We start from the raw sequence: 22,051 nt of genomic DNA, 5'->3' as shown, positions 1-22,051 counted from the left end.
GGCTCGTCACCTTCAGGTAAAGGAAGGTACCAGCCAGCCTCGGGTGTCTCCTGAAATGGCCAGGCTGCCACGCACCCAACCACTTCCTTGACTTCCCCTATGGCTAAGATTCCTCCGAGCTCCTCCATGTAATAAAACAGCCTGCTTGAACCACTCTGATAGCACAAGACAGAAAACATACCAGTCAGAGGATAGACAGGCTGCACACACAGATGGCAGATGTCCAAGGGCCCCTGGGCACCTGCTGTCCCGGGAGGCGGAGAGGCCAAACCCATCCTTTGATGCTAGAGTGCTCCCCACCTGTCATAGGAAGCAAAGCTGAAGGAGAGAACTTTCTGGAAGCAACAAGGGGCCATATGCCCTGATGTCTGCACTCATAGAATCCTAGCATCAGGAAGGAGCAGGCGAGGACCCGGGGAAGGCCTCTCTGAGGCCAGTCAACAGCTATCCCAGAGCCTTCCTGAGAAAGGGGGAAGGAGGGACCTCAGTCACCACTGGAAAACAGGACGAGAGTCCCACTGCCCCCCACCCTCCAGACATGCCCCTTGCCCAACACTGCTCCAGGGGCTAACCCAAGAGATGAGCCCTGCCTCAGATGCCTGCCCTGCTCCTTAGGGCAACACTGCAAGGTGTGAGGAACACTGTGTGCTGGGAGGTCAGCGTCCACCATGGAAAAGCAGGCAGAGTCACTAGGGTGGCCTGGGCTTTGCAGGACGTCCCCTCCTGACCTCTGAGATGGTCCAGAGCCAAGTGACTCTAGCCACCACTGCAAGCCACTCTCGAGCCAGGGCAATTCTCTGCCAGCGAGAGACTTTCCAGAGCCCTCTTTCCCCTGCTCTCGTTCTAGTGGCCAAACCTCTGCTCGGGCCAGTGTGACAAAGACAAGCTGAGCTATTCCACTGGCTTGAAATAGCAAAGAGAGCTCTGTTATCCTGACCCAATGATGGAGGTACCTGTCACTGCAGAACACTCTGCCCATGCTGACTGGTCCTGGGGGGAGGCAGCTGGTCAGGCAGGCAGAGGCACTGGTCAGTGAGAGGTGGGGCTCCATCAAGGCCCAACAGCAGAAAAAGGAAGGAGAATCGCCAAGCAGGTCATGAACATGAGCCTGAAGAAACGGAGAGCCAGAGTGCTGGGCAGGCGGGAGGGCAGGTACAAGGGGCCCCTCTGGCTGCTACACTGGGAACACAGGGGCTAGAGCCCAGGTAAAGACAGAGCTCAGTGCTCAGAGCACATGAGGAGTCAAGGCTGAGAGACGGGGCCTACCCTTTTGTAGGGACAGCCAACAGGACATTCTGAAGGTCTAGGTGGGGCCGGGGGTAGCAGGGGAAAGCGGGGTTCGGGGGAGAGGGGGAAGAGAGGCCACAAAGACAAGTCAAAGGCTTGGGCCCAACTACCTGGAAGGGCATCATGCAGGGAGACTTCAGATGGTACAGGACTTGATTTCAAGCGTGCTGAATTTGAGACATTTTACAAGACATGCAAGGAATGATGTCAAGTCAAAGGCTGGACAGAAAAGTCTGGAATGTGAGAAACAGGCCCCAGCTGGAGATGTAAATTTGGGAGTTGCTGACATACAGATGACATTTGAGCCACCAAATCACCAACGCAGGAGTGTGGTGAGAACCAGGAGGAGTGGGAGGTGCCCAGTGTGACAGAATCGGGGAGACAAGGCAGGTCAGCCAGGGAGGCTGAGAAAGACCCCAGAACCCACGTGATGAAAGGCTCTGGGGAAGGGGGAGTCAGGGACGTCCAACTCTGCTGCTGAGAAGGGCTGAGCACTAAGCTTTAGACTTAGCCTGTGGAGGGGACTTTACAGGGCAGCTCCAGGGCAGTGGGGACAAGTCCTGACTGCAGTAGGCTGAGTGGGGAATTGGAGGGAAGAGGGGGAACGGGAGGGACAACAGGGCTCTTGTTTTGGTGAGAACAGGGGACTGAGAAACAGACACATTTTATTTTCATGGGAAAATAAAGCATGTTGCTTTTTCACTCAACAAGCACACAGGAACACTAACTGGGGGCTTGGTGTTATGCTCCACTCTGGGGATACAGAAATGCATGGTTCACTCTTGTGTCCCCTCAGTAGCTTGAGGTACAAGTCACCAACAATAGCCCATTAACTCAGCACAATACACTGCTAAGAGCTCAGTCCTACAGTCCCAGACACAGGGAGCTGCACACCAGTCACGCATTCGGCGCGGGTACCTTGGACAGCTCATCCCCACCGTCCAGCGTTCTCTCCAGAGAACCCTATGCACTTCGGGGGTGGCGGCATCTGTCGCGGCCGGGGACACTCCTGCAGATCTAGACTCTGGGCCTGTGGCTGAGAGGGTGGCATGGACACATGGCACCAGCAGGTGTTGCGGGCAGAGGTCCTGGGGTCACAGGAAGCAGACACAGCATATGTGTGAGCAAACACTCAAGGTCAGGGGCCACCAGGGTTCCCAGACTCGCTCACCCAGGACAGCACGGCACCGCTCCGCTGCCCCGGCTGAGGCAGGCTTTCTGGACAGGGCTGATGCCGGGTGTTTTCTAGCCCAGCAAACTCTGAGTCAAAGTGTAACCCGCATGCAAAACCACAGGTGGCACAGCCATCAGCGACATGGTTTCTATGAAGTGAACAATCAGCAGACAGAACCCCACCTTCGCTCATCCCCACGGTGACCCGTGCCGCCTCCTAACAGCAGCTGGGTCTCTGCCCTCCATCACAGCGGGCAGCAGGGGGCAGCAGGGGCCAGCTCGGGCCATGGCTGAAGGGGCTCTGCTGTGTGAGCACGCGGTTCACGTGTGTGAGCGACATCAGCACGGGATTCACGAGCCTGAGTGACGTCAGTGTGCACTTGACCTGGTTCCAGCTCCTGGCTGCCATGAAATGCGTATGGACATTCCTGTTGATGTCGTCACGGGCAAAGGTGTCTGGTGTGGGGACGCGGTGCTGGGTTATAGGCTCAGCACCCCACAGAGCCACCGGAAACAACCACAGCTGGACAAGGTGAGTTGGTGCTCACTGCAATGAGGGAGGACACAGCCGTGGGGAATGTGGGGGACTGCAGGACATGTTTGGTGCTGACGGCAGGTAATTTTCACGAGGGTTCTAGGTACTGGGGCCTGATGTAGTCAGTAAGTAGGGTCATCCCATGACTGGGCATCTCTGTAGCTCTTACATAAAAGGTGGAAGCAAGGCATTGTAGTGCATGCCTGTAATCCCAGCTACTCAGGAGGCAGCTATCACGAGGACTACAGCTTGAGGCCAGCCTTGACAAAAAGTTCTCAAGACCCTATCTCAATCAACAAAAAGCCAAATATTGTGGAGCACACCTGTCATCTCAGCTACCCAGGAAGCTGTATGTATATGGGAGGATCCCTCCAGGCCAGCGTGGGCACAAATAAAAAGACCCTATCTCAAAAACAACCAGAGGGCTTGGAGTGTGGCTCAAGTGGTAGGGTGCTTGCAGGTACAAGGCCCAGAGTTCAAATCCCCTAGTACCACAAAAAACAGGGGAGAGAAGCAGGGGAGAGAGAAGAGAGGGAGGGAGCGGTGAGGCAAGTTAACGTTGTGCTCGGCAGGACAGCAGCCATTCAGGCTGGGACGATGTTAGGATGCGACTGGGGAGGTCTGGTTTTGTCTCCATCCATCTGGTCACAGAGTGGCAGAGTCTGACGTGATTATGCAGTGATCAACAGACCGCAAGGCCCAGCGAGAGTGGCCGGCCAGCCGCGTCAATGGCCATGTGCTCTCTCTCCCGGGGGAGGCAGACACACAGCCTCGGGAGACAGGCGGGTTCGCAGAGTGAGGTGACAGCAGCGTGCAGAGCAGGTGCACAGAAAATGCGATCAGGGACTGGGGTGTGGCCAACTGGCAGAGCCCTGCCTAGCAAGCGCAAAACCCTGAGTTCAAACCCCACCACCACCAAAAGAAGGGAGAAAGAAAGTGCAATTGGTTGAAGGGTGGAGCCATGGAAAAGTTAGCTTCCCAGCCAGCAGTGACGGGTCAGCCCTGGGCTCTCAGAGACGGCTGCCCAGGAGCGAGGCACAGCCAGAACCCAGATCTTAGCTGCTACAGCTCGTCCCGGGGTGGGAGAAACCAGGGCTCCTCAGAGAAATACCCAGTTCTGGGCCGGGTCAGGACATCACGGGGTAAACCTGGAGCATCTTGTAGTGCTGGAAAGTAAGAACGTGACCTAAAGCAAACAATAAAAGCATGGCTGGAGGCACGCCAAAGGAAGCAGAAGCCCCGAAGGCTTCTGTGATAGCAGAGTAAGAAGTGCTGGCTGATAACTCAAAGGGTAACCAGACATCTCAGTGATGGAAGCGACTGACTTATAGACCCGTACAGAGGATTCCAGATAACTTCATATTGCTGTGCCCCTGCGACAAGGGGACCATAAGCCCCATCTCTGAAGCATGGGCTGCACATAGGGCCGTCCTCCCCAAGAATACAGAATGGAAAGGACAAGATGACACCTGTCAAATGCCCAGCTATAGCTGGGGTGCCCCCAGGGCCCGTTGTCATTAGGGGACTGGTCCACAGGGTGGCGCCATTGAGGGTAGTGGATGGTTTGATGTGGGGCCTGGTGGGAGGTCCGTGGGTCACAGAGGGTGATGTGCCCTCCCTTGGAGGGGACTGCAGGACTCATCTTCCCTCTGACTTCCTGTTTGTCCTCGGGAGCTCACACACACATGGACACACACGTGACCCCACAGAGACGTGCTGGGCCCACTGCTCCTGATACAGACTGAGCCAACACCCGGCCTCCTGCTCCATCTTGAACTTTGAACCAAAAACTGTGAGCTAAACAGACTTCCTTCTCTTTGGTATTTCACAGTGACGAAAATCTGACTCATATTATTCCTCAGACAGGTGATGAGATCGAAGTCACCAGTGACAAGCCCTGGGGGGTGTACGGCCATGATACGGTGTGATCAAACGCACTTCACCTCTGTAGCCCCAGTCTAATCCTAAAGAGAAAAAAATCCAAACAAATCATGACTGGGGGGTTATCCTACAGAACACCTGTGCGGTACTCTCAAGGTCATCTGAAACATTTAGAAAGTCGTCATGGCCAGGAGACGTGACCCTACATGTCATGTGGGACCCTAGGTGGGATCTGGGAACAGAAAAGGACCTTGGGGGACCAGACATGGTAGTGCACCTCTATAATCCCAGCTACTCACCGGGTGAAGGTAGGGCGATTGTGATCCAGGCTGGCCTGGGCAAAAGCACAAGACTGTATCTGAAAAATAACTAGAGCAAAAAGAAAAAGGGCTGGTGTCTAGTATCACTTCTGCCTATGCACAAGGCTGTGAGTTCAAGCCCCAGTGCCACAAAAATAAAAATATAAAAAGGTAACAAATAAAAAGCTAAAGCAATCTGAACAAAACAACCAGACTCCAGTTCAATAACGTGACGATCCTGGGCCACCGGTTACGGCAAAGGTACCATATTTGGGGGCTTTTGTTTTGTTTGTAGGGATTGTTTGTTTTTTTTCACTTTTAGGGGGGACAGAGTTCACCCAGGCTGACCTCAAACTCACTATGTAACTCAGGTTGGCCTCAAACTTGCGATTCTCCTGCCTTGCCTCCTGAGTGCTGGGATTACAGGCACATATCACCAGCCCAGCTACAAATGTGCCATTTGTATTAATATAAGGTGTTCAGATGAGAGAAAACTGGGTGTTTTCCCTCTAAAATATGCTGTAAATCTAAACTATTCTAAAATAAATTTATTAGAAAAAAGTTCTTAAAAAGTAACATGTTTTGTGTACATTCAAGTGTGAGCTGGATAGTAACATGACAAACAGAACGGCTGTTGCATTGGTGCTGAGATTGTATAAGATGCTGTGTCTCTTCGTTTTTCTTGTCACTTTCATTACGTAACGAAAAGCTCTAAAGGAATAAAGATCACCTGGCAATAGTCTAGCAGTTAGGTAGGACCCATATCATTTATCACCAAACCAGGACACTGTTCAGAGTGAAGGGGACACTATTAATAACCGTGTCGGGTCAGCAGCACGAAGAGCGCGTCCCCGGCGGCCCTGGTGTCTGACTGTCGTCAAGAAGTAGGGGCTCGAGGGCTCACACACCCTGGGCTCCGTCAGCTACAGTGACCCAAGAGAGGAACCCAGGGCCTCTGCGGGGACAGGAAGAATCCTAGGACATGGCCTTGTGCAGTGGGAGAAGGCTGGGTGCCCTTCCATCAGAATCCCCACGGCCCCCCTATATTTTTCATACCCCCAGGCCCACTTGGCACAGTGTCTCCCACACTCAGCTTCCAGGCGGGCAGGCATTCATCATGGAGCAGGCCTATTCCTGCCCATCCCATCTGCTGTGGGCTAGGGGACAGAGGCGTCAGGGCCTGGCCACTGAGGGTTCATCCGGGTTGCATGCTGTCTCCTCAGGCACCACCCCAGCATGGGCCACCTTAGGGCCTCTTTTCCCACAATTGTCCCCCATACATCCAGGACACCAGCCCACCCTGCACTGCCCACCACTCCTGAGTCTCAGCCCCTCTTCCTGGCAGCACCTACCATGCTGACAGGAGGCCCACCGAGGCAGTGCCTGGCCAGCCCTGGGCGGGCCTCGGGTCCCACCCTGCTTCCCTCTGCGCCTCCCTTCCTGTCTCTTTCCTCTTCATCCTCTGTCCCCTTGAGGTCATGTGCTAACTTCACAAGTCATCTTTCCTGCCTGTGGAGCTGAAATATGATTTCAGAAACATAAGATGACCCTGACATTTAGAAGAAAAAGGAAAAAATGGGGGCAAACCAAACAAACAAGACCCTGGGACAGCCCTGGGTCACCCTATAGCCACAGCCCAGGAAGATGAATCCAAGGTTACCAGGCTTTCCCAGAAAGTCCCGCAGTCAGGTGGAGACAGAGCCCCGGCCCCAAGCTTTGCTGTTCAAACTCGGGAATACCTCGACCTCAACCATCTCCCCCCCAAGACCTCCAAGCTTTGTGCACAGCAGATGCTGTATCTCCTTGCATTTGGGGGCCTGAAACTGCAGCCTGGTGGGTCGTCTGGTGCTGGGCTGACATGGCTGAACTGAACCTGCACGATCCCCAGTCAGCTGCCAAGAGGGACTTGTACAATGTGGGGTCAGTGGCCTGCTCTCTGAAGACCACTGTGGTCAGATGTGCTGACCCCTGCCGCCTTCCAGCTCTTCCTGACAGCCAGCCCTGCCCTGGCCAACCACAACCCCACCCACACCAATGCAGGGCCCTACAGCCTTTGCCACTTGCAGCTCTCCCCCTGCAGCCAAGTGTGACCTGACTCGCTCCAACAGCAACTGTGGCAGAAGGGATACTATGCCAGTCCAGGCCTGCACCTAGAGAAGCCAGGCAGTTTCTGCTTCTGCACTCTTGGGAGCCCTGCTGTCCCAGAGCTGAGACCCCCAGGGAGGGAGAACCCTAGGACCATGAGGACAATTATGGGTTAAAATACATGCTAGATTCTTTTTTGTTCAGCACTAGGGCCTCACACTTGCTAGGAAGGTGCTCTACCACTTGAGCCACTCCTGCTTTCCTTGCAATTGGTTTTTTCCAGATAGGCTCTTTCAAACTATTTGCCCAGGCTGGCTTTGAACCACAGTCCTCCTGATCTCTGCCTCCTGAGTAACTAGGATTACAGATGCGAGCCACCAGCGCCCAGCATGTGTGCCACCCTTCAAAAGGCTGAGCCTAATCCCCCTCCTCAAATATGAGCTGGACTCAGTGACTGTGCCTGACAGGAGGTGGAGGTGACCGTTACTACAGAGACTGTCATGACAGGAAGCTCACGTGGTGGGGAGCCACCTGGAAGTGGATCCCACAGCCCCTTTCACACCATCAGATGGCAGCAGCCCAGCGACACACGCAGCTGCAAGAAGGACCTGAGCAGATCCACTTGGAGCGGCCACTCTGAACTGGCGACTCACAAAGTTGCAAAAGTCACAATGACCCGAGCGATTTGTGAAGCGGAACTAGATAGCTGACACACCAGCCAACAGTAGGCACTGAGGCCCAGGACCTGCCTGCTGGGCCTTGTGGTCCCAAGGACATCACCTGGGACAGAGGACCCTTCCAAATCCCCAGGCCACAGAATCACAAGAAATAACGGTGGTTGTTAAGCCACTAAATTCTGGTTTAAGTTATTCCCAGAAGGATAACCAGAATGATGACGGGTCCCCTGAGCTCAACAGTGTCTGGTTTGAGGAACATGATACCAGGACACTTGTCCCATCAGCTACCATGAGAAGTCTTACCACAAGCACCTGCTCTGAGGTCAGACGTGACAAATGACAGAGGAAAGGACCCAGAGCACCTGGGCACAGGGAGAAGCAGAGAAGGCAGCACTCAAGACCTCTGTAGACCTTCCTCGCCCTCAGAGCCTAACATGGAAAATAATCCAAAAGCAGTGCCACAGGGCAAAGCCCCCAAGTGCTGGCAGCGCCCTCAGTGGACTCACGGAGAGACGGCAAGTGCAAAGCTGCGTACTTCTTGCCGTTGGTCACAAGTCACACCTTCTGCGTTCGAGACACCAAGAGTCATGATGGTGATTCTGAAAGCTCAGAGACCTTTCCAAAGTGAACTTTCTAAAATCACTGTGAGAAAAGGAATGTGCCTGGTTCCTATTTTTAATAAGTTGGGGACGACACTGACTCCCACCTACACCATCTCCTTGGCTTCAGAACTTAAATAACACCGAGCAGGGGCTGCACTCACACGATCTACACAGGCCTGCCTCCACGGGCCCAGGAGGAAGCGTTTTAGGGAGCAGCTGGGGGTTTCCAGGTAACATCTGGGGGGTACCAGGATTGGGGGGCACCCTGCCTCACAGCTGGATGGAGCCAGACCGAGGCAAGTATCCCCGTCTGCTCCCAGCCATGCTGCCCTGTGCAGCTGCCTTAGTTTTTAAAACAACAGGCTTCAAGTCAATGGGAAAATTGCCTTGTGATGAAGCCGGAATCCTGGGTTTTTAAATAACACTAATGGCATTAACTACACCTCTCTCATATGGTCTGAAATTGACCAATATAATTATTCAGCATGTCTTTTTTTTGGGGGGGGGCGGGATTTGCACAGACCCTGGCAGGAGGGAGACACCTTGGAGGAGCTCTGGACCAGGGACAATGCTCTCACCCCAGGTGACAGCAGGGTCCAGCCACTTCCTGTGTGTGAGTCAGTGAGAAGCTTGCTGTCATCTAAGACACAGAGAGCAGAAGGACGGAGGGGGACACAGACACACACAGGTCACCAGTGTTTCCAGAAGGAAAACTCAGCCTGGGAAGGGAAAATGGGCCCAGAGAGAAGCCCTGGCCCTTTGTCAAGGTGACCTCCAAAGTCAGCCCCGAGCTTCCTCACAAGGATGGAAACAAGATGATGACCACAGGCTCAGGCCCTTAGCACGAGAACCAGCAGGCTCCAAGGGGCCTGGGGCCTTCCCTGGGCCCAGGTCCTCCCTGGAGAGTCATGGCAGAGAGTCCCAACGTGGGAGCTGGAGGAAGACGGCCCCTCCTGCAGCCAGCTCCAGACATGAGTATGTGGAGACCAAGGGTGGGCCACCCTTCAGCAGCAGCCTGGGATGGGAGTCCTGAGAAGGTGCCAAGGCCCAGCTTAGAAGCAAAGTTTCAGCCTGCAGGGTTAGGGGACCATGCACAGCTCAGAATGGCAGTCACTTTTTGGTTACATATGGAAAAGGATCTACCTGAGAACAGAACCAAAATTAAGAGTACCCTGGCTACATGTTATGGCGCCAGCCTAATATCTAGTAACCATGCCAAAAGTTCCAGATTGCCTCCAACAACAGGTTTGAATCTTCCTTCTGTCCAGCCAGTACCCAGCAGAGCCAGGACAGGCAGCAGGCTCTCAGCTCACCAGCACCCAGGCCAAGGGACCACTGCCCCACAGGCTGCCTGCCCTAAGTCCACAATACACAACTGTTGTCTACTCACCTACTCACTGAACAACCCATGTACACCTGCTATATGCTGATGCTCACTGAACTCACTGTGTATACTTACTATAAAATGATGCTTACTGAGCTCTGTACACCTGCTGTACACTGAAGCTCACTGTGTGCACCTGCTGTATATTGATGCTCACTGAGCTCCCTGTATACACCTGCTGTATACTCACTTATGCTCACTGAGCTCAGTGTACATCTGCTGTATACTTATGCTCACTGGGTATACCTGCTGTATATTTGCCCACACTCACTGAGCTCTCGCTACAAGAAGTGTGTCCATGGCCCAACAGCACTGGCACTGCCTGGGACTGATGGAGATGCAGAATCTTGGCCCACAGACCTGCTGAACAGGGTGTGTGCATGTGCAGGAGACGTGGGAGTCAACGTGGAAGCTGCGTTGAGCCCTCTGTAGTTTTAGAACACATGCTCTTCCCTACTTGGTCTCCTGCAGACCATCTCAGCATCTCTGTGACTCCAACAGCAGAAAATCCCTACACGAAAATCGTCTCCAATGGTTCTCCCGTGGGTTCCCAACTGAAAGCTGCTGGTTAAAATTTTAAAAGAAAAGCAGGCTTATTTTTAGTGTTGTAAAATGCACAAACAGATGGATAGACACACAGAGATGACATTTGTTACATAAAAAGTATGACAGTGGGTCCCAAGTCCACTTAGAAGTGCCTTGTCATCTGGAAAGGAGAAGAAGTACCAAATTCCATGGCTGCCCAAGGGCCCTCCTGGACGTGCAATGCTGGCCTGGACCCTGGGAGCCCAGGAGAAGCAGAGGAGAAAAGCAGCATTGGGTCCAGAACCCAAATCCCTGCCCCAGACTGGGGACCATGTGGCCAGTGTCCACCAGCTGCTGAAGCTCCTCATGGTGTGCAGCCACCAAAGCCCTTGCCTTGTGAGGAAATGAACATCAGCCCAGGCCTGGGCCCAAAGAGCGCCCCCTCCACCCTCCCTACCCTTCCCAGGGTCAGCAAGCAAGGGAAAAGGCACCCCCCAAACTCCCACTCCTACCCTTGTTCACCAATGTTCATCGCAGCAGTACTCACAACAGCCAAACTACAGAAACAACCCTATAACTGATGAATGGATCAAGAAAACACCCTGGAGTTTTACTCAGCCATAAGGAAGAATGACATGGGGTTTGAAGGTAAATGGATACAATTGGGTGACATCATGTTAAGTGAAGTTAGCCAGGTTCAGAAAGACAAAGGCCACATGTTTTCCCTCATATGTGGAAGATAGAGCCAAAAGATAAACACATACACACAAACAAGCATGATCATATAAAACTCAGATGTGGAACAGGTTTGTAACAGTGGAACTACTCTGTGGCACTCAGGGGAGGAAGGAAAGGAGAAGGGAATGATAGAGCGTCAACAATATCGAAATACATTACATCTGTGCAGGTGGGGGGCGTGGTGATGTGTACTGAAAGTGTTGAATAACGGGGTTGGGAGGGAAGGGGTCAGGGAGAGCAAGGAAGGGGTTGAACTGACCAAAGAAAAGTACACTCACAGCTGGGATACTTTGAGAAACCCCTTTGAACACTGACTTTAATTAATAACAAGACAGGACTGTGAAATAGGTACAGTGTACATGGGGGGTACAAGTGGGAAGGAGGGAATGAAGGTCAGGGAATATGGTTGACAGGCTTCTTGTACATATACGAAATAGAACAAAGAAACTTCTTGCAATAGCTTTAAGTGGAGTGGGAAGGGAGTCAAAGGGAAGGGACAGTGGGGTGATCTAAACAATGTACATGTAAGCCTACCTGGAATGGTCACAGTGAATCCCCCTGTATTGTGGAGAGTGAAGTACATAAACCCAGCTGTGTCAAATAAACTGTAGACTGAGTTTGGCACCCCCCACCCCCCTTATCTCACCCCATTCTCCCCACCTCCCATCCCGTAGACGTGGGCAAGATGCAGCACAACTGTTTTTCCTTTAATGTTTATGTTCAGAGAGAAGCAGTCACAGGTTCCTCTTGTTCCTGAGAGTCACAGTGTCACAGCCCCTCCCCCAAGAACTGCTGCTCCACCTGGCTTTGCCTCTGTATATAATAAACTCACTGGTGGGGGGGGGGCTGGCTGTGTGTCTCCACCAGAGCAGCTGTCTGCACCAAGAACTTTATACATAGGCTTTAGAAAAGCTAAGCTAAGGAAAAGCTAAAGAGAACATGGGACAGTGCAAGTCTGAGGATGGAGACTTTAAGAGTTAAGCTAATGCAGTTTTTAGATGTGGCTGCTGCTGTTTGTCTGCAAGTCTGAGGGCAGAAACTTTAAGAGAGATTAAATAAGACATGGGACAGAGTGAGTTTAAGGCAAGAGACTTTGAAGAACAGAAAAGAAGACTTTAGAAGTAAGGTTTTAAAGATAGAGAAAAGAAGCAGAGTAAAGAGATGTAAAGAAGCAACAAGGCTGCTGTGTGTCTCCATCCGAGTGCCCAGCACACCTGATTCCAACTTCCTGCATGTCTGTCTCCTATCCTTTGCTCTTTTTGCATCTCACCTCCAGTTAGGTCAGGGAGGAACAGGAGCTTGCTCCACTGTACAACGAATATATCCTAATAACAACAAAAAAAAGCTCAACTCCTCAACAGAGGGACAAAGACTCAGTAAACTGGGGCCAAACTGGCAATTTGAAATATGGATGAGCAGGAGTCAGTGCTCTGAATTCTGGGTAACAACGTCAAGGAAAGAGAAGCAAAAGTGTGACAAACCAAAGCCACTGCTTACACTAGGAGTGCCATGAGGCCAAGAAAAATGACTCAAAAACTGTAAGGACCAGCAAGGGGGTCAGCTTGCTGACCACATTCAAGATGAATGGCTTGGTTTTGAGACAGGGTCTCACTTATGTCACTCAGACTTGCCGACTTGCCCTGAATCACATTCCTTCTGTTTCAGCCTCCCAAGTGCTGGGATTACAGGTATGCATGCCATGCACCACAAGGTAAATATCTTGACAAGTAGTTTTCCTTTGTACCAGTGTGAAACCTGGTGGGTAAAAAGGTGCCACTCACAGCTCAACAACAAGAAGCAACTGACACATAATAAGGAATGAATTCAAACTTGGGAGCGCCCTGGTGTGTTCAACTTAAGAAAGTGAAGAGCTCACAGGAGGAAACCTGCTCACATGCTGTCCACTTTATTCCCAATGAATTGAAATTTTCAACATAAAAAGTAAAAGCACAGAAGTACTAGAAGAAAGTATGAAAGAGGGTTTATAAATTGAATTGCTATTAACTGTGCCTGGAGAAAGATTTGCAACATAAAACCAAGGCAAGAAGCTGCTATGAAGCAGGTGCTAGTGAACTCACCCATGCAAAAACTAAACACACCCAAGGTTGAGCACTGTAGCTCACACCTATAATCTCCACTATGGAGGAGGCAGAGATCAGATCAGGAGGATCTCGATTCAAGGGCAGCCTACACTAAAAGTTAGCAAGATTGCATATCAATTAATAAGCCAGGCATGGTGGTGCACATCTGTAACCCCAGCTGCACAGAAGGCCTGGTAGGAGAATCAAAGCCCAGGCTGGCCCAGGTAAAATGCAAGATCCTATTAAAAAATAAGTAAAGCAAAAAGGACTAGGGGAGTAGTTCAAGGGGTAGAGCCCACCTAGCAAGTGGGAGACCCTGAGTTCAAACCCCAGTACCACAAAAAATAACTAAGTAAACACATTCAAAGAGGGGTAAAATAATTTAGCAATATTAAAAGATAGGTGATACATCGTGGGGGGCTGCTAAAGGTTAAGCCTTCATACACAGGAAGAGCTAAAAGAACAGAACAGCAGTCATCCAGTAGGAGACACTGGCAATGAATCTGAGCTGGCAATTTGCAAAAAGAAAAGAAAACAAACAAATTAAAATGCCCAAACATGAACAGCAAAGACTATTAATCAAAGAAAATCAAAAGTACTAATGTTATCCTGTTATTTCTTAAGGGAGAGGAGGGAGGAAGAAAGGGAAGAAGGAGGGAAGGGAGTAGGAGGGAGGGAAGAAGGACAAAGGGAGGAGGGAGGAAAGAAGAGAGAGAAGAAGGAGGGAAGGAGAAGAGGGAGGAAGGGAGATGGAGGAGGAGAGGGAGGAAGAAGAGAGGGAAGGAGGAGAGAAGGAGGACAGGGAGGAAGAAGGAGGAGAGGGAGGAAGAAGGAGGAAAGGAGGAGGGAAGGAAGAGAAGGAGGAAGGAGGGAGGGAAGGAGGAGGGGAGGAGGACAGGGAGAAAGGAGGGTGGGAGGAAGGAGGAGGGAAGGAAGAGAGGGAGGAAGGAGGAGGGAGGAGGAGGGGAGGAGGACAGGGAGAAAGGAGGGCGGGAGGAAGGAGGAGGGAAGGAAGAGAGGGAGGAAGGAGGGAGGGAGGAAGGAGGAGAAGGAGGGCAGGAGGAAGGAGGAGGGAAGGAAGAGAGGGAGGAAGAAGGGCGGGAGGAAGGAGGGAGGGAGGAGGAGGGAGGGAAGAGGAGGGAGGGAGGAAGGGGGAAGGAAAAGGAAACATTGCAAACCACCAGAGTCAGGGAGGGTTAACAGCAGGGAAGTTCCTAGGCTCTTGGAGCAAGTCGTTCCTCACTGCTCCTCTGAACACAACGGGCACAAAGAGGACAGGGCCTGAGCTGCCCCCATTCCAGCCCCCCAAGCTCAACAGGGGCTCTGCCATTTGTAAGAGCTCCCATTGAATTCGATACCCAGCCCAGATGGAGATGCTGATGCGAATTTAGCCAAATTTAGCCAGCAATTGATGTTCTGGGTCTTCAAGACATTGATGACATGGCTAAATAAAAAATCAGGTTACAACAAAACAGTACATAGAACATAATCCCGTTTCTGTGAAAAGGAAAGGGGAAAAGGCAAGGCTGAAGGTGTGACTGGTCTTCGGTGTCCTAGAAGAGGCTGTGGAGATGTGTGCGATGTTCACTTGAGCAGACCTCAAGTGCTGAGCTACAGGCTTCCTGGCATAAGGTATAATTCTTTTTTCAAATTTACACATTGCATTAGAAAAACAAAGGGTTTTTTATTTATTTTAAAAGCAGTGACTTGAGCATCGGAAGCCCCTGTTCTGCCCCAGAGAATCCTCCCTTCTCTCCAGTGTTCTCCACAAGGCCCAGGCTTCTCAGTGATCAGCTACTCCCTACAATGCCACATTGGGTCCAAGATGACAAGCCGTGGCCGCTGAGACGGGCCAGTGCCCCGCCAGGTTCCAGAGCCGCTGTGGGAAGGGGCAGGAAACCCCTCAGAATCCCGGACAGCAAGCCAGTGAGTAATGAGGGGCTCCCCTACACCAGGCAGCTCCGAGCCACAGCAGCAAGAGCTGCAGGTTCACCCCCAGAATTAATTTCTTGTCGCAGAAGTCAGAGAAGGGGTAGCGCAGGGGGCATGAGGGCTGAGGGGGACCAAGGAGCCCTCAGTGTGAGGAAGAGGCAGAGAATCCATTCGTGCACCAAGCATCTGCTCCGGATCCGCAAGGGTTAACAGAAAGACCATTTAAGGTGGCACAAGCACAGCTAATAGCTGAAATTTACCTGGCACTTTGTTAAATTGCCCTCCTGTTTTACTTTTTCCTTCCTTTTCTTTGCATACCAAATTTGATATATTAATTAGGTGTTTTAATCTAAAAAATTCATCAGAGGTCTCTCATTACCATGGCAACTGTGCACTTCCAGTACATGCAAGGCACCAGCACAACAAGGTCGCCTCCTTGGGCCCCAGTGCAGTGGGGAAAGTAGCAGGGCAGTGAATGCTGCACCCTGGCCCCGGTCCCTCCCCGCGAGATGCTCTTCCTCCCTCCCAACCTCATCCTTCCCCTCAGTGCTGCACGGAACACCACGCCTGACTCAGCTGCGTGAACTAGTGAAACAGGAAAGAGGAGCGAAGTGGTCGCACACCCAGAGAACACTCTCGGGCTGACCTTGGCCTCCTGGTCCCACAAAAGCCCAGTTCAGTCCCAGCGGCGTGTTAGTGATGAGTGAGCACCTGTGAGCCAGCATCAGTCAATCACCTCACATGAGCCCGGAACACTGGGTGCCTCTGCTATCCTGCTACAAGCAAGTCAGGGGGTGGGATGTGTAAAGTGCCTCACAACCCGACAGTGAGCACCACAAACAGACTGTGCTCTTTTGCCTTTCTAATAATCCTTGAATTCTGAGACAGCGCACACAGAAAAAGTCTACCCTAAACAGCAGCCCCTGGCAACATCAGTTTCCTATTCCCACACTACTGCCTTACAGACTTGCAGAAACTCTGAAGGGTGCCCAGCTCCTGGCTGACACCAGCAAGCACCAAGCTCAGAAGGGTCTCGCTGGCTTTTTCTCATCCTGTGGCCAGAAACAGATGCAAATCTGCTCCTGCTTCACTCTGGGCCTTTTTTACTTTGAACGCTGACATCAAAAACAAAAACATAACGCACAAAACACTCACCACAGTGAGTCCTGCCGCCCCCAAGTTCAGCACACAATGTTGGGCTGCCCCAGAACAGACTGTGCCTGATACAGCCAGACCTGAATGCCCCCTCCCCTGTGACCACGCTCATGGAGGCCTGGCACCCCCTGGCCAGTCCCCATAGCTATCTCTGAGGAATGCCAGTGCACCGTCCCACATGTACCAATGCCAGCCAGAGGTCCTGTTACTGTAATTTTTCTATAATGTTTAAATTATTTATTGGAAATAAGTACCTTAGGCTCTTGAACTGAGCTGTGCTCTAAAATTATAGAGATCCATCAGAGCTCTGTAGGCTGCCTACAAATGAAAATGCATATCTCAACTATTTTAAGAAAATGTCAAAAAACATCAAATGTGTCATCGTCGTACCATTTAAAATTATCTGCGTGATATCTGCAAAAAAAAAGAGCTCTTTGAGTGCATGTGAACTTATCAGTGTACCCCCAAAGGCACACGCTGCCCAGCCACCTTCCTGAGGGTGCTAAGTCAAAGGTTCCTGTACCCAGCATGACCCCAGAACGTGTGCCTGCAGGACCAGCTGCCCTGTCACTTGTCACTCCCAGCTTGCCACCAGCACCCACCTCAGCCCTGCCACTTAGGAGACACATGTCTCCCAGGTGGGCAGGTTTCTCTGCACAAGGACTTCAGGGAATACTAGTTCCCCACAGGCAGGTCTTTGCACAAAGGCAAGGCCCTGGTTCCATAGCACAACCCAGTGCAAAGGCAGGGCATGTGGGTGGCACTGCACAGTCACCCAGGAGACTGAGAGGTCCCAGGGGCCAGGGCCCCCACCCACCTGTGGGGCAAGCACCTCACTTCACAAACTCAGCACACCACAGGCCTCTAGGAATTGCCACCCAGCTGGCACACCACCCATATAGGAAAATAAAAACATCAGGCGCCGGCCACAGTGGGCAGTGTCGTGCCTAAGTCTGGAGCTGTGGTGACCACGGACCCTTACCCCATGGGGCCCGCTGGAACCTGCTATGCCCACGGTGCTGCCACTAGAAACGCAGGACAGGTCGCTGTCCCACCCGGGTGGACGCAAAGAAATGCAATTCGCCCTACAAGAGCGCGCAGGGTCCGCAGGCGGCGTGGGTTCCCACTGTCCTCGGGAGTCCCCGCCGGGTGGCCACACTCACCGTCCTCCTTGTCGTCAAACACGGGCCTCCGCGCGGTAGCCGCCGATATGGACGACATGGACATCCTTTTCTTCCACTTGCTCCACGGAAACAGGGGGCGCGGTTGCGCACGGGCATCGCCCGCGTCCCGGGCTCGGGGCTGGCTGGCGGCGGGCGGCAGGGCCGGGGGTGCATCGGGGCCGGCGGGGCGCGCGCGGCCGGGGGGCGGCGAGCCGGGGGACGCCGCGGCGCTGCTGCCCCTGCGCTCGGCGCCGCTCCTCATCTCCAAGCCTGGATGCGCGCCGCGGCCGCAGCCCGGAGCATGGCCCGCGGCGGGCAAGGCGGGATCGGGGCGCCAGCAGCCGGCAGCGCCCGCCGTGCGCCCAGCCTCGCGCTCGCTCGCTCGCTCGCTCTCCTCGCCGGGGCCGCCGACCCGCCCCGCGGCCCGCTAGCGCAGGGGGCGGGGCGGGGTGGAGCCGAGCTCCGGGGCGGGGGCGGGGACCGGGACGGGCGGGGATCCCGCCGGGTTGGCGCTGGGAGCGGCGCGCGGAGCCTCGTGCCCGCCGAGATCTGGGGAGACGGGGAGGTGTCCGGTCCGTGTGGGCTTGGGGGCCCTGGCACCGACCAGACAGCGGGATCAGGAGCGAGAGAGGACAGGAGAGTCCCCTTGCGGCCGGGGTCGCGGAGACGGGGACGGCTCTGCCTGGCACGGCGGCGGAGACCTTCTCGCAGACCCGGCCGGAACGCCGTGACCCTCGGGGACTCGGGGTCCTCCTGGGCCTTCCCACCCGCTCTGCCTCGGTGAAAAAAAGCCGCCCGCACACTTCCGCCACTCGATTCCGGGAAACCCCAAACTTCGGCCTGCGGTTCCGCGCTTTGCCCGGGATGGGGACCGCGGGAAGCGGCCGCGCTGGCCGAGCCAGGGTCAGAGTCAGGCTCAGGACCCGCAGGCCGGACGCGATGCCGCTCGACGGCTGCAGGCGGCGCCAGAGCGCAACGCCGTGGGAGGGGGGTGGGGCGGGGCCAGCCGGGCGCGCGCGCCCGCACGCGGGGACCCGGCTGCAGCGCGTGCACACGCCCAAGCGCGCGCACCTGGGGTCCTCCTGGCGCGGAGCACGCGCGCACGCGCTTCGGTACCCTCGGCTCGGTTCTCGGTCCTCTCTCAGCCGGGCCCGCCCGGTGCCATTCTAGGGCGGAGTCCCCCTGCGCAGGTCAGCGGACCCCAGACCTCCCAAATAAACCGCGCAGGCCGCGCAGAGCCCAGCCCTTAGGGGCTGGGGCACCTCTACCCACCCCTTTGCTAGGCATGATGCATGCGACCTTGTGAGTAAAACCCTCGGCGTTTGAAAGCCGTCTAGTTTCCTGCGACTAAAGCCCTGTCATTTAAGGAATCGGCTCTGTCACTCAGTTGTCTGAGTTTTGGAAGCCTTTGCCTCCTTAGGGTCCACCCTATAGCCAGGTCACAAAGCCAGCTGTTTCTTCCTGCCCTGTGAAGTCCTGCAGGGGCCTTCATGATGCCCCACAAAGAGGAGCAGATCACCACCGCAGGTGGCCACCAGGCCCAGCAGGTCCCTCCCTCTGCACAGTTTCCTCAGCTTCCTTCCGCCACCTTTGAAATTCAAGGTGGCCACCTAAAGTGCTTGACCAATGAAATGTGAGTATAGGTGGCCTGTGCCCTTTCTGGGCAACATCCCAACAGCTAGAACCTGACTGGCCACACATAATACCCCCTTGGTTGAAAAGGAGCCCCTAACTCTTGGGGAGGACCCCCGTGGACACACAGAAGAAGGGAGATACCAACCAGCAGGTTAAGCTACTGAAATTTATAATTTGGAGGGTGTCATCAATGCAAAGGGTCAGGTTGGCCTGACCCTCTACCACATGTCTCCTTGCCTGCTTGGCACACCTGATCCAGTCTCTACTCTCCAGGGCAGAGGTAGGTGGAAATGAGTCCCAGCCTCCATCCAGCCAACACTTAGCTCTGGCCATTGCCCATCCTAGGGTGTGAAGGAACTGGGCGTAAGACCTGCACTGAAGAGGCTGAGTATTCATTCATGCAGGAGCAAGCAGAGGAAAGTTTCTAAGGGGTCCCAGGCAGGCAAAGCACCCCCTCCCTGCATATCAGAATTCCCAGCAAACACTGTGGTAGCATCTGACTCCACCTCCTTGCCCTTGCAGAACCTCTGAAAATGGCAGAACAGGAATGTCTTAAGAGACAGAAGGAACAGGAGAAGGGAGCTTCATAAGGGGAAAAATGCTAACAGCCTTTAGCTATTACACCAAAGGTTGGACAGCCTGAGAACTTGCAGATGAGAGGGAGAAGTGGGGACACCAAAGAAGGGCTGGGAAGTCTGATTACAGGGCATCAGAACTCCAGCACTTCCCCCATTGGGGTGACCCCCACTGAGGGCAGTTGGGATTGGACAGTCCTCTGCAAAGGAACTAGAGGAGCTCCTGGTGCAGGGACACCAGGTGCAGCAGAAGACGGAGGGACTGGGGACATTCCTGGGTATGCCTGCAGGCTGAGCTGGGAGACCATTTGGAGCCCCAAACCCAACCAAGCGCTTGCCGCCAGTCAGGAAACAGAACCTCCTCTGGGAAACTAAGCAGCCCCTAAAAGACTGCTGGACCTAAGACTTGGGGTTCCTCAGCAGACCCCACAGGAAAGGAGGGACCCACTGGTAAAAGGGCACTGCAGCTGGCCTGCCAGCTCAGCACCACTCCCCAAATGTCCAATGTGATGACAATCTTGTTAACTTGGTTGGATGGAGAGCCACCTAGGCAATTAGTAAAGCATGACTTCGGGTGGATCTGTGAGGGTGTCCTGCATATGGGAGGCAATCTAATAGGGTGGGGCTCATCCTATTATGCCCTATTAGAATAAAAGGGGAAGGATGAAGTCAGCTTGTACAGGTCTTCTCTCCCTGCTTCCTGGCTGCCATGAGGTGAGCAGCTCTGCTCCACTACGCCCCTCCGCCATGATGTTCTGCCTCACCACAGGCTCAGAAGCAATGGAGCCAGCTGACCATAAACTGTAACCTTGAGCCAAAGTAAATTCTTCTTGAACTTGTTTCTCTCAGGTATTTGTCATGGTGATGAAAAGTCTGACTAACACACCAGGTGACCCCTGTATCCAACCACAGCCCAGGGCCCAGGGATACACAGGATCGGATGGCAAGAGCCAGGCTAAATGAGGGGTGCCCAGCTGGTCACGAGATAGGAGCTGCTGGACCTAGCAGCATGACACATCCAGAGCCCCACCAAGGAGCCAATGACATTCTAGGGAGGTAGGAAGGACTGAGGCTAGAATGGGGGCAACCACAAATAGGAAGGGGGCAGTGAGGCCAATGAGGGTTCCGTGGCCCCGCACCATTCCCGAGCACTTCTCCCTTTACAGTATAAACCCCAAATCCCAAATCTCACTCCATTAGCCATCCCAAAGCTCATCATCTGTGTCAGGTGGGTAAGACCCCCACCCTCTTACCCACAGTTTCACTTTCCATGGTTTCAATTAGCCTTGGTCAGTTGCTATCCAAAAATATTAAATAGGAAATTCCAGAAATGATTCATAAGTTTGAAATTGCTCATATTTTCAGTCGTATGAAGTCGCTAACCATTCGACACTGACCTGTTCAGGATTTGAATCACACCCCCGTGTCCAGGGTGTCTACGCTGCGTCTGCTACCCATGTACTGGTCACAGAGAGGCTATCTCAGTTGTTGGAGCCACTGTACGGGTACCATAGTGCTGTGTTCAGGCAACCCTTATCTTAGTAATGGCCCCAAAGTACGAGGGTAATGATGCCAGTGATTCAGCTATGCCAGAGAGAAGATAAACGCGCCTCCTGTGAAGGTGAAAGTTCTTGACTGTTATTAACAGGCAAAGAAAAACATCGTGTTCCGAGGATGCTGAGAGCGATGGTAAGAATCTTTAATCTGTGAAACTATGAAAAAGGAAAAGAGAAATCGCCGTTACTTTTGCTGTATCACCTCAAACTGCAGAAGTTACCGTCACAGCATGTGACAGGTGCTCAGAGGGAAGAGACATCCAGTTGTGTGTGCTTTTTTTATAGGGTTAAGCATATCCTTGGTTTCAGGCTGCCATGGCAGGGGGGCGTCCTGGAAGACACCCCCTTGAGTAAGGGAGACGGCTGTATGGGTGAGACTTGGTGTGATCCATCCTGAGGCAAAGTCCCTCTCCATCTGGAAACCTGAACTGGAAAACAAGTTCTCTGCTTCCAAGCTGCAAGGCTGGGACAGGCAGCAAGCCTTTCTTTCCAAAGGGAGAAGTAGGAAGGAGTGAAGGAGCTGCCAGTCCTGAGTGAGTTCGATTCCTGCAGGGAGAAGTCCACTGGGTTTCTGCCTGACAGAGACATGCTCCACCCTCCAGACCTCCCAGTGGCCTCTGGGCCTCCCTGAGTCAGTGTCCCTCTTTGTAGAAGGGTAGCACACACATTTTCAAAGAAGTAGTTCCCGCCCATTTCCTGCTTACAGTCTTGAAAGTGAGTCTGACGGCCTGCCCTCACTTTGTCCTCAATCTGTCCAAAGCTTTCAGT

General features: G+C 53.4%; 1 protein-coding gene across 2 annotated transcripts in view; it reads right to left on the bottom strand.

Annotated features, from left to right (window-relative positions):
• Stk32c (serine/threonine kinase 32C) overlaps nt 1-17,844 on the bottom strand; it is an 85,363-nt gene extending 67,519 nt beyond the window's left edge. The window contains exon 1 of one of the 2 annotated variants that reach the window (XM_074078035.1): nt 17,518-17,844. In XM_074078035.1, coding sequence (XP_073934136.1) covers nt 17,518-17,779 — 262 coding nt within the window. In that variant the 5' untranslated portion in view covers nt 17,780-17,844. The remainder of the gene's footprint in view (nt 1-17,517) is intronic. The other variant, XM_020182963.2, reaches the window with a different exon arrangement.
• Nucleotides 17,845-22,051: the final 4,207 nt, after the last annotated feature.

Source organism: Castor canadensis, chromosome 7 (assembly GCF_047511655.1).
Source record: "Castor canadensis chromosome 7, mCasCan1.hap1v2, whole genome shotgun sequence".
NCBI lineage: Eukaryota > Metazoa > Chordata > Mammalia > Rodentia > Castoridae > Castor > Castor canadensis.
Note: the sequence above shows the minus strand (reverse complement) of the source record. Positions and strands in the feature narration are given on the sequence as shown.